Source organism: Erinaceus europaeus, chromosome 7, assembly GCF_950295315.1.
Source record: "Erinaceus europaeus chromosome 7, mEriEur2.1, whole genome shotgun sequence".
In the NCBI taxonomy this organism is placed as follows: domain Eukaryota; kingdom Metazoa; phylum Chordata; class Mammalia; order Eulipotyphla; family Erinaceidae; genus Erinaceus; species Erinaceus europaeus.
The window spans coordinates 99,718,590-99,739,856 of NC_080168.1; the positions used below are offsets into that span (position 1 = coordinate 99,718,590).

At 39.6% G+C, this 21,267-nt stretch overlaps 1 protein-coding gene across 3 annotated transcripts in view; it reads left to right on the forward strand.

Annotated features, from left to right (window-relative positions):
• The window catches only part of WIF1 (WNT inhibitory factor 1), an 89,523-nt gene extending 70,328 nt beyond the window's left edge, over window positions 1-19,195 (forward strand). For all 3 annotated transcript variants that reach the window (XM_060194986.1, XM_060194987.1, XM_007516858.3), the window contains 5 exons: window positions 182-277; window positions 4,548-4,643; window positions 13,469-13,564; window positions 14,047-14,142; window positions 18,363-19,195. In XM_060194986.1, coding sequence (XP_060050969.1) covers window positions 182-277; window positions 4,548-4,643; window positions 13,469-13,564; window positions 14,047-14,142; window positions 18,363-18,484 — 506 coding nt within the window. In that variant the 3' untranslated portion in view covers window positions 18,485-19,195. The remainder of the gene's footprint in view (window positions 1-181; window positions 278-4,547; window positions 4,644-13,468; window positions 13,565-14,046; window positions 14,143-18,362) is intronic.
• The last annotated feature ends 2,072 nt before the right edge of the window (window positions 19,196-21,267 follow it).

The following is a 21,267-nucleotide window of genomic DNA, read 5'->3' on the forward strand; positions in this document are numbered from 1 at the left end:
CCAAAGTTCTCTGCTATGAAATTGTTTCCTTTCTTTCTTTAATTTTTTTTTAAGCCTGATTTATACCACAAAACAGTTACACAAAGCTTTAAAATGTAGGTCTTTTATAGCAGGGCATTCCAAAGGGATCCTCTTGTCCCAGAATCCTATTTGGCCTTAACCAGAGTTCTTTTTCCACTAGCTCTTTGCACACCCCGGTGTATGAATGGCGGGCTTTGTGTCACTCCTGGATTCTGCATTTGCCCACCTGGGTTCTATGGAGTCAACTGTGATAAAGGTACCAGCATCGCCTTTCTTGAAAGGTTTTTACTTTTAAATTGTTTGGTTAAAAGATGTCTACCTAATATACCAGGGCTCTTTGTAATAGTACTGCAAGCAATAGGTCATTTACGTAGAGCTATCTGTGATAACTTGAACCCCAAACTTTGATTTTAACATAGTAGAAGTTGATTTTCATTGACAGAATGTTCCAGTGCAGGAATTCATGGTCAGTGGGCATGGCACTCCTCTGCAAACTGACACAGTTTTTAAAAAATTATTATTTGTTTTATTTTATGTATTTAAAAAATATTTTTATTTATTAGTGGTAGAGACAGAGTAAATTCCAAGGGGGAGAGGAGATGGAGAGGGAGACTGAGAGACACCTGCATCCCTGCTTCACCACCGGTGAAGCTTTCCCCCTGCAGGTGGTGACCAAGGGCTTGAATCAGGTGTGCCACTGTCATCCCCTCCTTTTTTTTTTTTAACCATAGCACTGATCAGCTATGACTTATGGTAGTGTGGGGGGCTGAACTTGGGACTTTGGAGCCTCAGGCATGAGAGTCTCTTTGCATAACCATTATGCTATCTACTCCCATCACAGTTGCCTTATGTCAGTAGCCCTTGAGCTTTGGAGTTCTTTGGAACTAGCAGATTAAGAAAGGGAGAATAGTTACCAATTTTTAAAAATATTTTATTTACTAGGTAGAGACAGAGAAATCAAGAAAGGAAGGAGAATAGAGATGGAGAGAGAAAAAAGAAGCACCTGCAGCACTGCTTGACCACTCAGGAAGCTTCCACCCTGCAAGTGGGAACCAGGGGCTGGAACCTGGGTCCTTGTATACTATAACATATTCACTCTACCATGTGCAGCACCTCCTGGCCCCTACTAATTTTTTTTTATAGCTATTGTTTTATATTTAAAAATTCTGTTAACACTGTGTTACCACTACTCCCAGATGATTTCTATAGATAAAGAGAGACAGAGAGAGAAGGATAACACTGCAGTACCAAATCTTGCCCTAATGAGATGGGAACTGAGCTTGAACCTGGGTTCCACACACGGCAAAGCAAGCACCTTGAGGTGAACTATCTTGATGGCCCTACTCACAGCTTAAAAAAAAAAAAAAAAAAAAAAAGCCCCAAGCTTGGCTCCTACTACACTGAAGGAAGTTCTGCTGTTTTTGTTTTATTTTCTCTCTCCTTCTTTCTTACTCTATCTGAAAAAGTGAAAAAACAAAACAAAAACAAACAAACAAACAACAACAAAGAAACCTCAGAAACCCTGGCTTAGAAGCAACCCAAAAAACTCTGGTACCTGTTCTGGAGGTAGGAATGGATTTTTAGGTCCTACCTAGATATAAATAAGCAGGGCACACACCAACCCTGGCTGAACAGCTGTCTCCCACTGATGCCTTTATAGGAGGGAGGATAGATTTTGTGAGCAACTAGCTGCCCCTGCCAGATGGGATTCTGAGTCTTAAATCTTTTTATAGGTAAGTTTCTAAGATGGAAATAACAACCGGCTCCAAACTGCCTACTCCCCAGTCCAATGTTCTACTCAAGGGTCACATCTCTGAGAAGCAGGTTTTCTTTCTTTTTTAATACTGCGGCATTATTATTGAATGATTCACTGTCTTTACAAGAACTTCTCCATTTCACTCAGTTCACATCTTTTGTGAAAAAGACAGTTCAGTGTAACCTGCAAAGTATATACATTTAATGAAATGACCATTGTGTCCAGATACTAATTGTGTGAATAGAACAATTTTTTTTTTTGCAGTATGATCCTTGAAATAAAATAATGAGTGAATAAAATGAGAAGTGTCTCTTGAGTGATAAAGCAGGTAGTAACAATTAAGATTAACATGAGCAACTCTTGCACACCAGAAATGTCGAGAAGCTTGCTAAGGACAGGAAATACCCAAGTACTATGAGTATGGTTAAATGCTATAACCGGCTTTGTCATTAATCTTTCACTTTCAGTTACCTTCCCGGACTCATTGTATGCCAGTCTGTATGTCAGTATGTCGGTAAGGGACTGTGTACCGAGGGCCAAGCAGGCACTCATCCCACCATTTTCTCACCTCTATCAACATCTCCAGGAGAAAAAAAGACATGTAGGGAGACAGGATACCCTCAAAAAACAACGGTCCAGCCATAGCAGTTCAGCGGCAGTAGCAAAAACAGAGTCCAAAGAGTTGATTTTCCTAAATCCTGACCCAAATGCTGGGCACCCCTCTACATCAGAAGGCTTAATTTTGCCAAAGCAAGGATAGCAGCACCTTGATATGGGAGGCACTTATGTGGAAACAAAAAGGTCTAACATTTAAGAGGCATGGTATTTAGCAGTTTAGTTGGATTCCTTTTATACAAAGAAAACATACACTGATAGCCTTTAGATTTCATTTTTGATTTTCCTACTGAAATCTTACTTGAGCTTTTCTTTAGCTATAGCCAACATTTGGCCTATTTTATGTGGGACAAGAATAAACAAACCATATAACTCAAGTTGCTGAGAATCCAAGCTCTTATTTCAACCTCCTTTATAGAATGGGCCAATATGCTTATTTTTAGATATTTGCTTCCCTCATTCCTGATTTCTGGCTTTTTGTTTATTTGGTTTTTTTTTGCTTTTATTGTTTCCAGGGTTATTGTTGGGGCTCTGTGTCAGCACTTCGAATCCACTGCCCCAGTGGCCACTTTTTCCATTTTTATTGGATAGGACAGAAAGAAACTGAGAGGGGTGGGGGAGATAGCGAGGGAGAGAGGAAGAGAGACACCTGCAAACCTGCTTCACCACTTGTGAAGTGTCCACCCTGCAGGTGGCAAGGACTCAAACCCATATCCTTGCCCTGGTTCTTGTGCTTAGTACTTTTTGTGCTTAACCAGGCACACTACCGCCTCCCCCCATTTCTGTTTTCACTGCATTTTGGCACCCTTGCATAGTGAAATTGCAGAAGTTGACAGCCTCTTTCAAGAGAAAGAGAGAGAACTGAAAATGAATCATAAGCACTAGGATTCTTACCTGGACAATCTAGTTAATTGAATTCTTACAATAATATATCTAATTTCTATAACCCTCTGACTCATGCAGCTGCTACTTGCCTGCCTATCAAGTCTCATAGGGTCCACAGTCTATCTTTTCACTATACTCATTGCTTTCTCCAAATAGCATAAAAGTCTATATATATATATTTAAAGATTTTAATTTATTTGTTCATGAAGATAGAGGAGAGAGAGAAAGAACCAGACATCACTCTGGTACATATGCTGCCAGGGATTGAACTCAGGACCTTACACTTGAGAATCCGATGCTTTATCTACTGCGCCACCTACCACAAAAAGTCTACTTTTTAAAATGATGAATTTCTGCTTTCTATAGGTGGGGAGATCCCAGCCTGGCTGAGGATGTCAGTTCTTGGCCTGCTAGCTCTTGGATTCTCTCTCTCTGAAGCTCCTCAACAAACTTTTAAATTTAATTTAATTTAATTTTATTATTTTATTTTATTTTATTTTATTTTATTTTAGAGAGATGCAGAGAGAGAGACACACACACAAAGAAATACTAGAGCACTGCTCAGCTCTGGCTTATGGTGGTGCGGGGGACTGAACCTGAGACTTAGGAGCCTCAGGCATGAGAGTCTGTTTGCATAACGACTGCCACCTCTCCAGATTCAAAGGAGGTCTCGAAACTTTACATCAGGCTCAACCTGACGCTGTTGACTGGCTAAGGAAGAAGGGCAAACGCTAGAAGAACCATTCTGCTGTCTCCCCTGCCCAACAAAGTGGCTTTATACCCCACCGCCGATGATGGCTCTGTATTCACTTTATTTTTGGGGAAAAAAAAAGACACTTTTCTCCATTATTGAACCCTAGTATTTATGACTGCTTTCCATTTTTATGTATTCCAACTTAACTTTTCTCTTTTTCACCCTTCATTTATCTTAGAAATATTTTCTTGGGTTTATGGTGTTCTTACCGTCTTAAAGGATATTTAAAAGAAGATTAAAAAGATAATTTGTTTGCACACTGTGCCTTTTCCCATTAAGATGTGAAGCCCATTGGGCAGGTACTATATAGTGTGTGCAGTGCCCTATTATGTTGTGGCAACTACAAGTGGTCAAGCAACTGGTTATAATTTTTGTATTTGTAAAATGTCTTAATCTGCTAAAATAAGTAAATGGCAAATAGCCAATTCTTTGGAAGTATGACTTGATTTAAAGTGAAATTTTGTTTTTTAGATTTAGCTTGTCTAATGTAACAACCACTGTTGTTTATTCTATTAGTAAACTGCTCAACCACCTGCTTTAATGGAGGGACTTGTTTCTACCCTGGAAAGTGTATTTGCCCTCCTGGACTAGAGGGAGAACAGTGTGAAATAAGTGAGTATTGACCTTCTGCATTCTTCTTGTTTTTTGGGGGGGTGGATCTTAGCAACTCTACCTTACTCCTTAATTTTAGCAATGAGGACTCTGAATCCCAGGGAAAATGAATTAGCTTGTCTTAAGCCAGTACTTTCTTTACACTATACTTAGCCACTCATTTTGACTAAAGGTGGGACAAAGAGGGACATAACTGTGCTCTGACCATCCCAGAAAATGCTGTCTCACCCAGTCATGTCTGGTTTGGGGTTATTAAGCATCTATGTTACTCCTTAACAATTTTGTTCCTTTCTCATTTGTACAGAGTTCATAGTCTCAGCCTAGACATGTAGATCAGAGCTCTGGCACAATTAGAATTTGTTCACCAACTCACAGGCATAGACCGATTTATTTTATTTTTATATTTATTTACTTATTTATTTCCAGGATTCCCCCCCCCCACACACAAGGGCTTTGTTTCTCTATAATTCCAGTATAATTTCTCCCAGTGGATTTTTTTTTCACTTGTTAACATTGAGAGTAAGATACCAAGAACGAGAGAGGAGAGAAACCACAGCACTGCTTCACTGTTTGTGAAACTTCCCTTTTGTGAGATGCTCCCATGTAGGGACACAAACCTTGGTGCTTGCCTACAGCAGTATGCACTCCACCTGGTTAGCCAGCGACCAGACTCCAGTATACATTTTTTTCCTGTTATTTACTACCACATTAAAAAAAAACTAGATTGAGCCTAGTAACTCATCCAGGAGAAAAAAAAAATACATCCAGGAAAAAGAAGCAGGGGCTAGGGAAGTGACTCAGCAACTGAGCTCATGCGTTGCATGAGTGAGGCCCTGAGTTCAACCCTCAACTCCACCTAATGGCAAGACAAGTGAAACATCTTAAGTGACAGAGTTGGTCTCTTGCTCTCTCATAAAAAAAAAAAAAGTACCTTAAATGAAAAAGGAATGAACTAATAGGACACACAATTATAAGATGAGCCAGTCATAAAGAGATTATGTTAAAAATGAAACCAGTCAGATGCAAAAGAAAATCACTGGTGGATAATTACATTTTTATGACATTCAAAACCAGACGAAATTAATGGTTTGTGGTTAGAAATACAAAGGAGCTCAGAGGGTGCCCAAAACTTTCTATGTCTTGACTAGAAAGTGTCATGTATTTATTTATGTAAAAAAAAAATTTGAAGTGTAAGTGTAAGATCACTACTCATAATGTTCTTGCTATGAGCTTGTCATACTGCGAAAACAAAAATTAAGTGTGGAAGGTGGTAGGTAATCACTGTTTTGTTTTGGGGGCCAGGATACCAAACTGATTGTCCTGGATCTGCCATTTATCAGTTTTGTAAACCTCAGCAAGTCACTGAAACCTCTTTTTTTTAAAATGTTTTATTTAAATTGAGAGAAGATAGATAGATAGATAGAGAGAGAGACCTACAGCTCTGCTTCACCATTCGTGAAGCTTTCCCCATGCAGGTGGGGACCAGGGGCTTGAACCTGGATCCTTGTACACTGTAATGTACGTGATTAACCAACTGCACCACCGCCTGGCCCCCTGAAACCTCTTTATCAAAGCCATAGCTACCCAGCCCCACCCTATGCCTTATGATCCAGGAGGTAATACCACTGCTACACTTGGGAATGCTACACATCTGCTAAGAGTGCCATGTCCCTGTTTTTCTGGAGATCCTTGAGTATCATATTCTTATTTCCAGCTGTAGTGAATCTGTAAAACACCACTATTGTTGACTATGGCTATCATTTCTGAAGTTGTAGTGGTTCCAGATCTAATACTGACTTCCTATTTTAACTTTCGACCTTTAATTTATTTGTGAGGTTTTGTACTTTAATGAGTAGTAGATGAAGTAACCTTTTTTTTTATAGAGTTCAAATGAAATAACCTCTGAAGTTTCCAGAGAACATGTAATTAATTGTCAGGATGTGGTTTCTGTTCTTATTAATTACCCTGCCCTGATAAAGATATCTCTGAATTAACTCCCCTCACTTTTCTTCCTTTGCTTACTCCCAGACTTCACACACCTAGTTGGCTCGTTCTTTTCATCTATTTTTGTGCCTTTAGATTTATGACCTTTCCATTGACAGAGGCAGCTTTTTCTTTCCTATTTGTTTTTGAGTTTTTTTTTTAATCTGCATCAGAAATGCAAGCCTTTGAAAGCATCTGATTGTCTTCTTTACATCATATACTTTAAACCTTAAAGAAAATTTCCTATTTCTGTTGCAGGAACCACATTACCAGGAAAATGTGGAAATGGTCTTGAGTTGAAAGTGCCTTGAACAGTTCACAGAGCCAAAAAAATTGAATTATGCATTCTCTTTTTCTATTTGAAATGCAGTTCATATGCCATAAAACTCATTATTTGAAAGCATATAATTCAGTGTACTTGTCAAGTTGTGCAGTGTAACTTTCCTTCCTTCCTTATTCATTTTTATGTCACCATGGTTATTGCTTGAGCTCAGTGTCAGCACTATTGATACTGAATCTACTGCTCCCAGTGGCCATTTTGTCCTTTTGTTTCTTTTTTATTAGATAGGATAACGAGAAATTGAGAGGGGAGAGGAAGAAACAGGCTGGGCGAAAGAAATACAGACACTTTCAGATCTGCTTCACTGCTTGTGACACCTTTCCCCTTCATTTACAGGGGGCTCAAACTGGGTACTTGTGCATGGTCACTGATAATCATATGATGTGCGCCCAACTGGGTGCATCACCTACCACCTGCCCCATGAAGCATCACTTATAATTCCATAACATGTCACTGCCTTCTCCCACAAAACACCTCTGTACTTATTATCAGTCACTCCTCACTGCTTTCTCTCCCAAGACTATGGAAACCACTAATCTACTGTTTAAATCCACGGTTTAAATCTACTGTTTAAAGCCCCTTTGCTTTACTTATTTATTAAGGTTTATTTATAATGGGGGGGTGAGGGAGAGAGAGAGAGACAGAGAGACAGAGAGAAAAGGAGAGAGAGAGAGAGAGGACTAGAGCACTGTTCAACTTCTGGCATAAGGTGATGGCAAGGATTGAACTGGTAGCCTGATCTAATAGCACACACACTTATACGAATGAACTAATCACAGAGATGATGTTAGAAACGACAGAAGTTACAAGCATTGAAAGTATACATGGCGTGATTACATTAGAGCAAATTGATGCTCAAATAGGCTGAGTTATCTTCTTGGTCCTTAATCTGCTTTGTTTCTTACATTTTCCTATTATGGCAAATGGACTTTGCATATAAGTCGAATCATATAAGGCTTGTTCTGTCTTTTTTTTCCTTAGCATGATGTTTTTAAGATTCATCCAAGTTGCAGCATACCATAGTATTTCTTTTTTTAATTGTTGACTAATAGTTCAGTATGTAGGTATGCCGGCCACATTTTGTTGATTCATTAATCATTTCATGGATATCTGAGTCATTTCGTCTTTGGAACTAACTATAAAAGATGCTGCTAAGAAATTCTATATACAAGGTTTTATATGAACATACATTTTCAGTTCTCTTGGGTATATACCTAAGAGTGGAATTGCTAGACCATATGCTAACTCTATGTTTAAGTTTCAAGGAACCCTCAGACTTTTCCAAAGCAGCTGTACTATTCTGTCTTCCTATCAGTAATATCTGGGTGTTCTGTTCTCTCCCTATCTTTACCAATACTTGCTAATGATATTTTAAATTAAATAGGCATTCTGATGTCATTTATATTTTCATTTATCATGATTTATATCATGGCTAATATTTTTTCAACCTCCCTCTGACTTGAGATGTTTCCAGATTTATAAATAAAGCCATCTTTAGAGATGCCCAGATGCATTATGAATACACGTATCTTGATTTTTCAAGGGCCTATACATCTTTCAAGAATCTTTGATGAATCTTCAGTTAAAAAGAACACACAAACTACTTATACAGTATTACAGATAGTTTTTAAAAATAAAATAAAAACTTCATATTATAGAAGTTTTCTATATAAAACTTTAGCTGTAAAAAATTTAGAGTACTAGATAATACAACTGAATATCACTTGTAATCTTAAAATGCAGAGATGATTTGGGGCACATACTATACACTTTGTTTTTTAATCTATTGCTGTGTAAAACTGAGTCAGAAATTTAAGTTATACCATAATCTAATCACCAGAAGTTAAATGTCTTTATTTTGTTGATACCTTATTTTGTTAATAGCTCATTGTTCTCACTGAAGTCACTCAGTGATTCCAATAAACATGAGTTTATATTTAATAATATTAAAAACACAAAATGCTGAATTTTAAAACTACCAGCTTTCTGTGGAGTTCTGACTTACTGAGGTCTAAGAATGGCCTCCCAACAGTCATCTGCAGAAATGTTTCTGTGGTGTAATAAATTAGGAGAAAGTGTACTCCTTTCTGACTGCAATGAGCCTAGGGGTCCTTTCTTCCCTCTTGCCAAGAAGACAAAAAGAGCTGTTCAGTCTATGAAAAGGCTGTCTCCACTAATCATTCTCTGTTATCCTTGGTTGTCAAGTACATCTTGCATAGACAGCGGAGAAATTTGAACTCACCAAGTATGTCACAATAAGAACTCTGTTTTTTCTGCCGTATAATTACAGTCCTACATCTTGCTTACTTGAGAAACCCCAGTGCATTTCAAAGTGCTGTGATATGACCCCGCTGTGTATATAATGTTTGGTGCAGATGGGAATTCTGTTAGGCATTCTTTACCTTTAGCTAAGAGTTGGGATGCTGACCAAAGAGTAAATGCCATCCTTTACATTCACACCTAGCAAAAAGCACCCTGCTAAATATTTCAGTCAGTTAAAAGTATTGTTATTGGGGGCTGGGCGGTGGTACACACAGTTGAGTGCCCGGATTACAATGCTCAAAGATCTGGGTTCAAGCTCCAGACCCCACCTGAAGGGGATGAGCTTCACAGGTGGTGAAAGTGTTGGAGGTATTGCTCTGTCTCTCTTCCTCTCTCTTCCTTTTTGACTTTTGTTTTCATACAGTAAATAAATAAAATATGAAAAAAGTGTAAAATATAGTATTATCTTATTAAGGTAGTTTTGATACCTATTTCTAAAACACTCCTGCACTAGAAAAAAAAAACCCTAAAGGTATAATGACATTACAAGTTTATGAGAGACTCTAAAACCTCAATATAATGCCTATATTGTCTCCAGAAATGACTAAATGCTGTTTTATTCTACTTATATACAAAGAAAGTCCTTATAATTAAAAAGAGATGTGCTTTTTTTTAAGAAAATGATTTTCTCATGCAATTCACTTCATGTTTGTAAAGCATAGCCCTTGCTTGTTAAATACCTTTTTCACCTCTTTCAAAACTTCTTTGACCATAGAGAGAAGAACTTAGAGAATGGGAGTTTTTCATTTTAAGATAGAGATTTATTTTCTCGGGACCAGGTAGTGGCACACCCAGTTAAGTGCACATAGTACTGTGCCCAAGAGACACACAAGGAACCGGGTTCAAGCTCCTACTCCCCACTTGCAGCCGGGATGCTTTATGACAGGTGAAGCAGGTCTGTAGGTGTCTATCTTTCTCTCTCCTCCCCTCTCTTTATCTCCCCACCCCTCTTATTTATTTTTTCTGTCCTATCAAATAAAATGGGGGGGGGGATGGCCACCAGGAGTGGTGGTTTCATAGTGCCAGCACTGAGCCCCAGCAACTGGATGCAGAAAGAGAGAAGGGGAGAGAGGGAGAGAGAGGGGAAATTTCTTCTCCCTTTCTATACTGATACTTTATTTTTTAATTTTTAAAAATATTTATTTATTTATTCCCTTTTCTGCCCTTGTTTTTTTATTGTTGTAGTTGTTGTAGAATAGGAAAGAGAGAAATGGAGAGAGGAGGGGAAGACAGAGAGAGGGGGAAGAGAAATACAGACAACTGCAGACCTGTGTGAAGCAACTTCCCTGAAGATGGGGAGCCAGGGGCTCAAACTGGGATCCTTACACTGGTAATGAGCTTTGCGACACCTGTGCTTAACCTACTGCGCTACTGCCAGACTCCCTCTATACTGATACTTTAAAGGATATTTATTTATTTTTATTGGATAGAGACAGAAAGAAATTGAATAGGAAGGAAAAGATAGAGGGAGACAGAGAGACACCTGCAGCCCTAATTCACCACTTCTGAAGCTTTCCCTCTGCAAGCAGGGACCAGAGGCTTGATTCTGGGTCGTTGTGCAAAGTAATTTGTGTGTTTAACCAGGTGCACCACCACCTGGCCCTCTATTGATATTTTTAAAACTAGTGTTCTGCTAAAGAGAAGGAGGAGAAGGAGGAGGAGGAGGAGGAGGAGGAGGAGGAGGAGGAGGAGGAGGTGGAGGAGGAGGAGGAAGAGGAGGAGGAGGAGAAGAAGAAGAATGAGAAGAATGAGAAGAAGAAGAGGAATAAAAGGAAGAAGAGGAAGGAGAAGAAAGAGAGAAGGAGGAGGAGGAGAAGGAGGAGAAGGAGAAGGAGAAGGAGGAGAAGAAGAAGGAGGAGGAGGAGGAGGAGGAGGAGGAGGAGGAGGAGGAGGAGGAAGAGGAGGAGGAGGAGAAGAAGAATGAGAAGAATGAGAAGAAGAAGAGGAATAAAAGGAAGAAGAGGAAGGAGAAGAAAGAGAGAAGGAGGAGGAGGAGAAGGAGAAGGAGGAGAAGAAGAAGGAGGAGGAGGAGGAGGAGGAGGAGAAGGGGTCTCTAAACTCCTTCAGAGCCAAAATTGAATGGTTGTTCTCTTTGAAACATTATCTCAGACACAGGATGTGATTTCAGCTTTACACGGGCAATTCTTTTTTTTTTTTTTTTTTTTTTTATGTCCTCAGAGAATTCAAGCTAGGACTGACAATTCTACATTTTAGAGGGAGAATAAATAGCTTCTAGAGCAAAAAAGAAGAAAATTACAGAACATTTACATCTAAAACCCTGCTGAGTTCTAACACCCTATGATCCAAAGAACTGTGAGAACATAAGTAGCATTCATTTGGCTCAGAGATAAAAGGGGGAAAATGATGTATCATTAGGATCTAAGACAGTCCGGAAACAAGAAGCGATATGCCATCACTTTTGCATTCTGCTTCAACCCTTTGCTGTCAAGCTTTCAATCCAGGCACTGCTACGATATGTTTTGCACAGGCATAGTCTGATTGCACCTCATTTTAGCTCGTCCATACTTTTCTTGCCTTCCACCCAGAGGTTCCTCTGAGTCTTAAACAAACAGACCTCAAAAATAGCCTGTACTCACACAGTTGCAAAATAGAAATGCAAAGAACCCATCTCATGAGTGGGAAATTATTCCACCTTTGACCAGTGGAAGTGGGGGCTGATAGTAACTACAACCCTCTTCCTTCTTTCAGACAACCTGAAGGTCTAGTCTACACAGCTTTGCAGCAGGACAGAGCCTGAAGCCAGAGTGCTTGTCAACTAAAACCCACTTTTGTATTGGAGTTCCCTCCATGACTGTTTCCTTCTTCCCTTTTCCCCATGCCTATTTCCTCTGATCACTTCCCTAAATAAACTGTCGGGGGCTGGGCAGTAGCGCACCTGGTTAAGTGCACATGGTGGAAAGCACAAGGACCGCTGTAAGGATCCTGGTTCCCCACCTTCAGTTGCTTCACAAGAAGTGAAGTAGGTCTGCAGGTGTCTATCTTTCTCTCCCCTTCTCTGTCTTCCCCTCTTCTCTCCATTTCTCTTTGTCCTATCCAACAACAACAACAATAGCTATAACAACAATAACAACAACAAGGTCAATAAAATGGGAAAAATGGCCTATAGGAGCATGGATTCTAAGTGCAGGCACCGAGCCCCAGCGATAACCCTGGAGGCAAAAACAGACAAACAGTCTGCAAGCCCTGCTTTCTGGAGAAATTTGGGCTAACATAGTTGTCTTTTGAGCATAGGTAGGCTTGTTCTCAGTCTAAATTACAGTTAAACCTCAGGGTCTGGGAGGTGGTTGAACAGTAGAGCCATGAGGATGTGGGTTTAATTTTGATGCCATATGAAAGAGCAACAATGACAAAACAGGGTGTGTGTGTGTCCGTGGATGGTGGAGCAGTGCTTTTGTCTCTCTTTTTATTCTCTGAAAAGAAAAGAATAAAAATAGTTTAAACATAGGCCTGGGGAGGCAGTTCAGCAGTAGAGCACTTGCTGTGAATATATGAGGCCCTTCACTTGGTCCACTCTTGAGAAAAGAGTACCTAGTGGGTCATTCACAGTTTAGACTTTAGTATATCTTAAATTTCATAGCGTTTGTGAACCAGTCACACTATCATTCTGTTTATAAAGCAACAATGTAAAAATAGCACTTTGTCAACACACTTAGAAGATGTGTTATCTAAAATACTAAGGAAAAATACTAGTTTGTTAAAAAAAAAAAGGAGCAGTAGAAAAGTAAAAAAAAAAGAATAATAATAAGAAATCCCAAATAAATGGAAATTATAGCCATGTAGCTCCTTTTTTTAGAAGTTTTTTTCCCCTTTTGTTGCCCTTGTTGTTTATCATTGTTGCTGTTATTATTATTGTTATATTGCTGTTCTTGGATTGGACAGAGAGAAATGGAGAGAGGAGGGGAAGACAGAGAGGGGGAGAGAAAGATAGACACCTGCAGACCTGCTTCACCACCAGTGAAGCAACCCCCCTGCAGGTGGGGGGCCAGGGGCTTGAACCAGGATCTTTGCCCCAGTCCTTGTGCTTCACACCACATGTGCAGTTAACCCACTGCGCTTCTGCCTGGCCCCCCAGCTATGTAGGTCCTTTGCAAAAAAAAAAAAAAAAAATCTCTGAATGAAGGATTAAGTTGTTTGCTTACTTAATTCTTCTATATTTCAGGCAAATGTCCACAGCCCTGTAGAAACGGAGGTAAATGCATTGGGAAAAGCAAGTGCAAGTGTTCCAAAGGTTACCAAGGAGACCTCTGTTCAAAGCGTAAGTACCTTGTACATATAACCCACCTAATTATGGTATAAGAAAGTGACTGTAGTTTTTTACTACATAATTTCTGTGACTGGTGAATACTGTGGAGCCATCACAGGGAACCTCTCTTCAATGATGTATAGTTTGTCTCTGTAATGTAAGCCAAGGCATGTAAATATACACAGTCACTATCGATTTCCCCCCCAATCTCCTAAATATTTTCTCTGGAGTAAAGAAGTTTTCATTACCCAACAGTTTCAGAGTCCTACTGAGCATTTTGTGAATGAGAAGCATCAAACTTTATTGAATATCACTCTTGGAATTTTTTCAAAAAGGTTCCAAACTGACTTATAGCTAGAGGTGGACTTAGAAAAAAAAAAAAAGCGGAGTAAAGCCAAAACTAACACATTCTAAAGAACTGCAAGAAAAGCAGCTGTGTGATTCTGTTGAAAACAGAAAGCTCTGAAAAAATATTTTTTTTTCTTTGATTCTAGCTGTCTGTGAGCCTGGCTGTGGTGCACATGGAACCTGCCATGAGCCCAACAAATGCCAATGTCAAGAAGGCTGGCATGGAAGACACTGCAATAAAAGTGAGTGGGGGCTGGCTGGAGAGCCAAACTCTTTCATATCTATTTCTTGGATCCAAAGGCTACTAGACAACCCATAACTCAGCCCTACTTTCATCTCTACTCTGCCTTTTATTCAGCCTCTACCCCCCTACAAATCCCTCACCTTTGAGTGTGAGTTTTAGAGTGCAAAGAGTAACGCATCATGTAAAAACATCACATCTGTAAAATACCAACACAAATATTTTCTAAATTAAGTTAGTAATAGAGGTCAATTTGATAATGCAGTGTGTCAGCCCTGAAAGGCATGACAAGGGAAGTTAAGATATTATATCTCATGTAGAATCTAATATGCACATAATTTTGCCATCAAATTTATTGATTAGCATATAAAATGATTATGCTCTTTGAAATCTTTATATTGATATATATTGATTATGATATATTTTAAATGAGTTATTATTCTGCTGAGCAACAGCCCACTGTCTACTTTCCTTTAAAGAGAGGAGAGTTTCAGTCATATAACACCCTGCAATAACTGAAATTCAAGGCAGGGGAAATAGCATAGTGGTTATGCAAACAGACTGTCATGCCTGAGCCTCTGAGGTCCCAGGTTCAATCCTCTGCACCACCAGAAGCCAGAACTGAGCAGTGCTCTGGTAAAAAAAAAAAAAAAAAAAAAAAAAAATATATATATATATATATATATATATATCTGAACTTCAGTTACTTATTTATATGTGTGTGCATTTATATATATAAATAATAAGTAACTGAAGTTCAGATTGTGTTTATCATACTGTGTTTTCAAAACAATTGACCCAAACTGAGCAAATTGCTTACATAATCCCTGTTTTCCTAGGTCAGTGGTCCCTTCAGACTGGGCTACAAATGTAGCTTTGTGAGTGTAGAAGTGACTGACTAAGGTGCTAAGGAAAAACACTTTTTAAAATCACACTCAAACACTTAAAAGTTGAAAGAGTTTTAAAATAGTTTCATGTTTTCTTTACATTTATATGTAATGTATATTTCTATAGTTCAGTCCCTAGATTCTAATTTTGGTGCATATTTTATAGTTTCATATTATGTCATTTTTACATTGTACATTGTATCTGACATGTGCATAATACAATGAGATGTATGTGTACATGTCCATTTGCTTATTTTAAAGTAGATTGGTATCTGTCTGATCCAGGCTACACTAAGCAGTTGATCTGAATTTTTTTTTTTTAACCCACTGAATTGACTGCTTGTAGAGTGAACTGTCAGGTGGGCACATCTTAACAAGAAGTGCAGTTCCCCTGCATAAGATCTCTTATCCAGAGGTTAATGGTCAGATGGTATTTTTGTTAGACCATATAGTCTTTTCAGGGAAACCTTTGAACTGAAAGACTAGTAGAAACATGACCATTTCAAAAAGTTAACCAAACCACTATGCCACCCTCAACTGGACACAAATCCCAAGATTTGTCCCCAAACCAAAGTAACTTTCCACAAGTTCTCAGACTTAGGGATGATCTAGGGTCAGACCACACATGCCAGGACTCTGGGACTAAACTCTGGGGCCTGGTGACCACCAAGAGTGACAGGATGGGGGCGGGCACTGCTCTGGCTGCTACACCTGGTCACTTTTTCACAAAAGAAAGCAAGTTAGAGAATCAATGAGTGATTCAGATGGACCTGCCAGTGCCCAAATGACACCCCCACCTAGTTCTTAGTGTTGAAAGCTTTGTCATCAGCATGGCTCCTTCAGACCAAGACACTGTGTGCCAAGGGGATGAGCCCCTGTTTCTTACAATGCAAGTATATTTTCCGCAGAGGCCACCCAGCCATTTTGTACCTAAGCTAAGAGAGTCAAACTGAAAGGATGGGCTTTGCTTTGGCTAGAGGGAGGTGACAGGAAGTTCTGAGGCAGACTCCCAGTGGGATGACACGTTGGGAGGTCCTGTGCACCCAGACATTTTGGTGGGAGGAAGACACTGGAGACAGATTCCCTGCTGAGCCTCACCCTCCCCAGCAGGGAGGTTTGGACTTCATGGGTGGCAGGACTAGCAGCAGGGTAGGGATTTCTTCCAGCACATTGTTGGCTCATGTTTTGACTGTTCCATAAGCTACTAGCCTACATACTAACAATTCAAAGAAACACATTCAGGAACAAAGTATTCTGTTCGCAGTAGTTATTTAGTGGCATGCTTGCAGTTAAAAACCACAAGGAACAAATGAAATGTCCAGCTTGACTCTAATGCATAGGGAGATGCTGAAGCAGATTTTCAAATGTGATTGCTGCCTTGGGTCCGTTTTTTTAAAAAATATTTTTTTAAATTTAATTATTTAATTAATTAATTATTTATTTTGTTGCCCTTGTTGTTTTGTTGTTGTAGTTACTATTGGTGTCATTGTTGTTGGATAGGACAGAGAGAAATGGAGAGAGGAGGGGAAGACAGAGAGGGGGAGAGAAAGACAGACACCTGCAGACCTGCTTCACCACCTGTGAAGTGACTCCCCTGCAGGTGGGGAGCCGGGGGCTCAAACCGGGATCCTTCCGCTGGTCCTTGTGCTTAGCGCCACCTGCGCTTAACCCGCTGCGCTACCGCCCGACTCCCTTGGGTCCGTTTTAAGATCATTAGAAATGAATCAGTACCTCAAGCACCTCTGAAAAAGTTGACAAGTAGAAGGAAAGAAGTCTCAAGTTGTGTAATGTAACATAACTCTTTTTCTACACTGCACTTTTTCTATAACTGCACTTAGCTACCCCAAATGGTGTCATCCTTATGAAGAAGGGGGTTTGTTGTATTGAATTGGATCAGTGTAATCAAGGCTGCTTTTACAATGCAATACAAGGATAAATGAGGATAAGTCCAATAATCTGCAAAATCAGCCCTGCATTTGAGATCTTTACTGGCCCTTGAGTGGAGAATATCCATTCAATCATGTCCATCCAAACTTTGTGGTTTCTGCATGGACAAACTATTTAGTCAATCAGAGATTTCACAGAAACAAAATTTGATGTAGTAAAATAGGTGTCTTTTATTTTATTTTTTAAATATTTATTTATTCCTTTTTGTTGCCCTTGTTGTTTTATTGTTGTAGTTACTATTGTTGTTGTTATTGATGTCATTGTTGTTGGATAGGACAGAGAGAAATGGAGAGAGCAGAGGAAGACAGAGAGGGGGAGAGAAAGATAGACACCTGCAGACCTGCTTCACCACTTGTGGAGCGACTCCCCTGCAGGTGGGGAGCCGGGGGCTCAAACCAGGATCCTTACACTGGTCCTTGTGGTTTATGCCACCTGCACTTAACCCGCTGCGCTACCACCCAGCGGTCTCTTTTATTTTAATCACTATGCCTTTAAATTAGTTAATACTACTTCTATTTTGGCAAGATAATTTATGAAACTACTAGCATGGGATTTGCTCCTAATATGCTTTTTTTCCTTTTAATACTTAGAAGTCTTTATGATTGGAAGGAGGTGAAAGAAATAAATGCTTCTGAGATCAGACAGGATCTCATGTTCATGGTGGTATGGCCATAGACTGAAAGAAATAAATGCTATGGGAAGTGAGTGAGAGGAAAAAAAAATTAGCAAGAGGACAACCCCAAGTCTTCCCAAGAGAAAACATTCAGGTTCTACTCACTACAGGTCCTCTGGACAGGGACTTCAGAGGTCTCATGGCTGGGCAGGAGTAGGGAGCAGATGGTTGAATGGTGTTCAAGGCTGATCCTAGGATTAGAATCTTGCCAAGGAACAGCCCAGCTCCCCATTCCTCTAGAGGCACCTCAGAGAAGTTGAGTGATTTGCCCAAGGTCAAAAAGCAAATGCATAAACGGAGCGAAAACTCAAACCTAATCGTGCCAGACTCTAAAACCTAGCTCCTGACCAGTCCACCAGACTTCTCAGCATGACAGATTGTCTTCCAGTCACGATGAACTGTTGTTGTGTCTCCTACATCTCTGGGGACTCCAATCCCATGGGTGGTGCACAGTTATAAACAGTACCAAGTAATGGTAGTGAAATAATAGCAGGCAGTGGCATGCTGTTCAGTCACCTGCTCTGAAATCCTGGGATTTTCAGAGAGATCTTGAACCTGTGGTATCTCTTTATCCAGGTAGCTTTTTGTGGTCACTGTGGTTATTCACTCTGGGTTGAAAAGGGGAAAATGGATTTCATTTGAATATTTAATAATAAATCCAAAGAGCCTGTTTTTGTAGTTTCTTTTCTTCTAAGCTGCGAATAATTTTTGCAGGATATGGAGCCGGCCTTATGCATGCCCTGCGGCCAGCAGGCGCCCGGCTCAGGCTGCACACGCCTGCACTTAAAAAGGCCGAGGAGCTGCAGGAGCCACCTGAATCCAATTACGTCTGGTGAACTCCGACATCTGCAACGTTTTAAGTTACACCAAGTTCATAGCCTTTGTTAACCTTTCATGTGTTGAATGTTCAAATAATGTTCATTACAGTTAAGAATACTGGCCTGAATTTTATTAGCTTCATTATAAATCACTAAGCTGATATTTACTTTTCCTTTTAAGTTTTTTTAAGTTCGTCTGTAGCGTGATGGTATGGATTTTCTTGTTTCAGTGCTTTGGGACAGACTTTTATATTATGTCAGTCGGTCAGGTTAAAATCCTGTCTTTTCAATATGTAGCTGGTAGAGAATTTCCAAAATTACAGTCTTGAGGGGCTGAGGGAACATTGGAGAAGGTGAAATGGAACATAAATGTATAAATCACAGGAATTTGGATGAAGCAGTTAATCGTGCTGAAGCTACAGCAGTTCAAGTTTTATTGTTATGTATTTAGACATTTGTCACATCTTAATTGCCCTTATCTTAAAACTCTCAATGTATATTGATTCCAGAGATTTCACTATTAAAAAGAAAGAAGAAAGAAGGAACACTGTTGTAGTGGTGTTTAAACAATATAATATATTGTAAACACAATAAAATAGGGAGTATAATGTATGAACTTTTTGCATTGGCTTGAAGCAATATAATATATTGTAAACAAAACACAGCTCTTACATAATAAACATTTTATACTATTTGTATGTATAAAATAAAGGTGCTGCTTTAGTTTTCTGAGTGTGCATGGAGTGGTCTTTTGGGTAAACTGTTATCTTATGGGAATAAAGTTGGTTGCAATTAGTAGTAATTAAAAATTGCTTTGTTATAAAAATGTCAACTGTCCAGGGCCTAATAAAATTCAGGCCCACTCAGTATGGCCATTTGCCTTACCGTGCCTGAAGCCCTGGACTCAAACTTCCATACCACATGGGTACACTGGGGGAAGCTATGTAGATGGTGGAACAGGACTTTGGTGTCTTTCTGTATCTGACATTTTATTTTTTAAAACAGATTTGATTGATTGATTGGCGGATTGTATTTGGATAGAGACAGAGATAAATTGATAAGAAAGGGGGACACAGTGGTAGAGAGAGATGTCCGCAGCACTACTTCACCATTCATGAAGCTTCCTGTTGTAGGTAGCGGCCGTGGTTTTGAACCTGGGTACTTGCACATTGTAGCATGTCTGTTCTACCACATGCACCACTGTCCTGCTCCTGTCCCTTTCCCCATACCTGACATTTTAAAAGTTAAATCAAATTGTCCTAGGAGCAGTGGAACATATGTGAATTGATTGTACTTAAAAAAGTCAGGGGAGCCACTTCACAAGTGGTGAAGCAGGTCTGCAGGTGTCTATCTTTCTCTCCCTCTCTCTGTCTTCCCTTCCTCTCTCGATTTCTCTCTGTCCTATCTAACATCAATGACAGCAATAACAACAACAACAACAACAATAATAACAACAATAAAACCAGGGCAACAAAAGGGAAAAAATAGCCTCCAGCAACAGTGGATTCTCAGTGCAGGCACTGAGCCCCAGCAATAACCCTGGAGGCAAAAAAAAAAAAAAAAAAAAAAAACCAATCAGATATTCCATTCTTTGATCCTGTCTTAGCTCTTCAGAACCTCATCTCTCCCTTCCAATTCAGTTTCCACTGCAGTCTGGCTACTGCGGTCTGTTATCATCGTCTGCAACACTCTTATTATGCCAGCTCCCAGCTTAGTTGTCATTTCTTTCAAGATGTCTTCTCTAACCAGAATGTGTAAAATATCCCACTGGTTGGAAGACTTTTGAAGATTTTTCCAAAGGTGACAGAAAGTCATAGATGAAAAACACTACCACTTATTAAAAACCTTTGAGCTCCTGAGAATATTCTACATATCATCTTACAATGCTAGGACGTGGGTATCTTTATGTTCTTTTACAGATTTAAAAAAAAAAAAAAAAGAACCATGGAGATATGAAGCAATTTTCCTACTACCACAGCCACATCCAAGAGGGATGGATTCAAACCCATGCCGTCTGACTCCACAGCCCTAGCACTTTCCTTCCCCCTTCTTTCTTTTTCTCAGCATACACAGCAGCACAGGAAACCCCACAAACCCAGAGTTGCACCAATTCATCATCATATTTATGTCTCTCATTCTCACCAGGGAGTGTGGACTTGATTTTACAGTAAATTGAGGTCTACAATTATCATTTTCTTCTTGGGAGTGACTTACTCAGCTGTGTGACTGACAGGATTATTATGTATTTCACTGTAGGCCAGTGAAATGGATATTGTGCAGTGTGCGACCCACATTCAGCCCAGCCCCCATCACACTGGAGGAAGCTTTGGTGCTGTGGGCTCTTTTGCTCTCTTGTGATGCTTTGCTACTGGGAAGTATGGCGGGTGGAAAGACCAGAAGCAGAGTGACGCATCTTTCCGTTCTAGTCCTCAGCAGCCTTTCTCTTCTAACTAACCACAGCCCAGAATGTCAATCTGTAGGCACAGCGACTTGACAGAGGCAGCCAGGGCCCTGGAAGGTAATCATAGGATTCTAATAGGAGAACCAGCTTGCTTATTTATGATTGAATACATCTTAAAAATAAAAACTTAGATTCATCATAATGAAAATCTAAGACCATGGCCCAAGTTTAGGTCTGGGGATAAGATAATGACAATAGTAATTATAATAGCTAACATTTATGTAGTGTTGGATTTATTCTAAGTGTTTGGCATGTATTAACTTACAGATGAATAACAGGATGTTGAGAAGTTAGGCTGAATACAGGGTGGCAAACAAATTGTCTAGGTTAGTCATCTCTA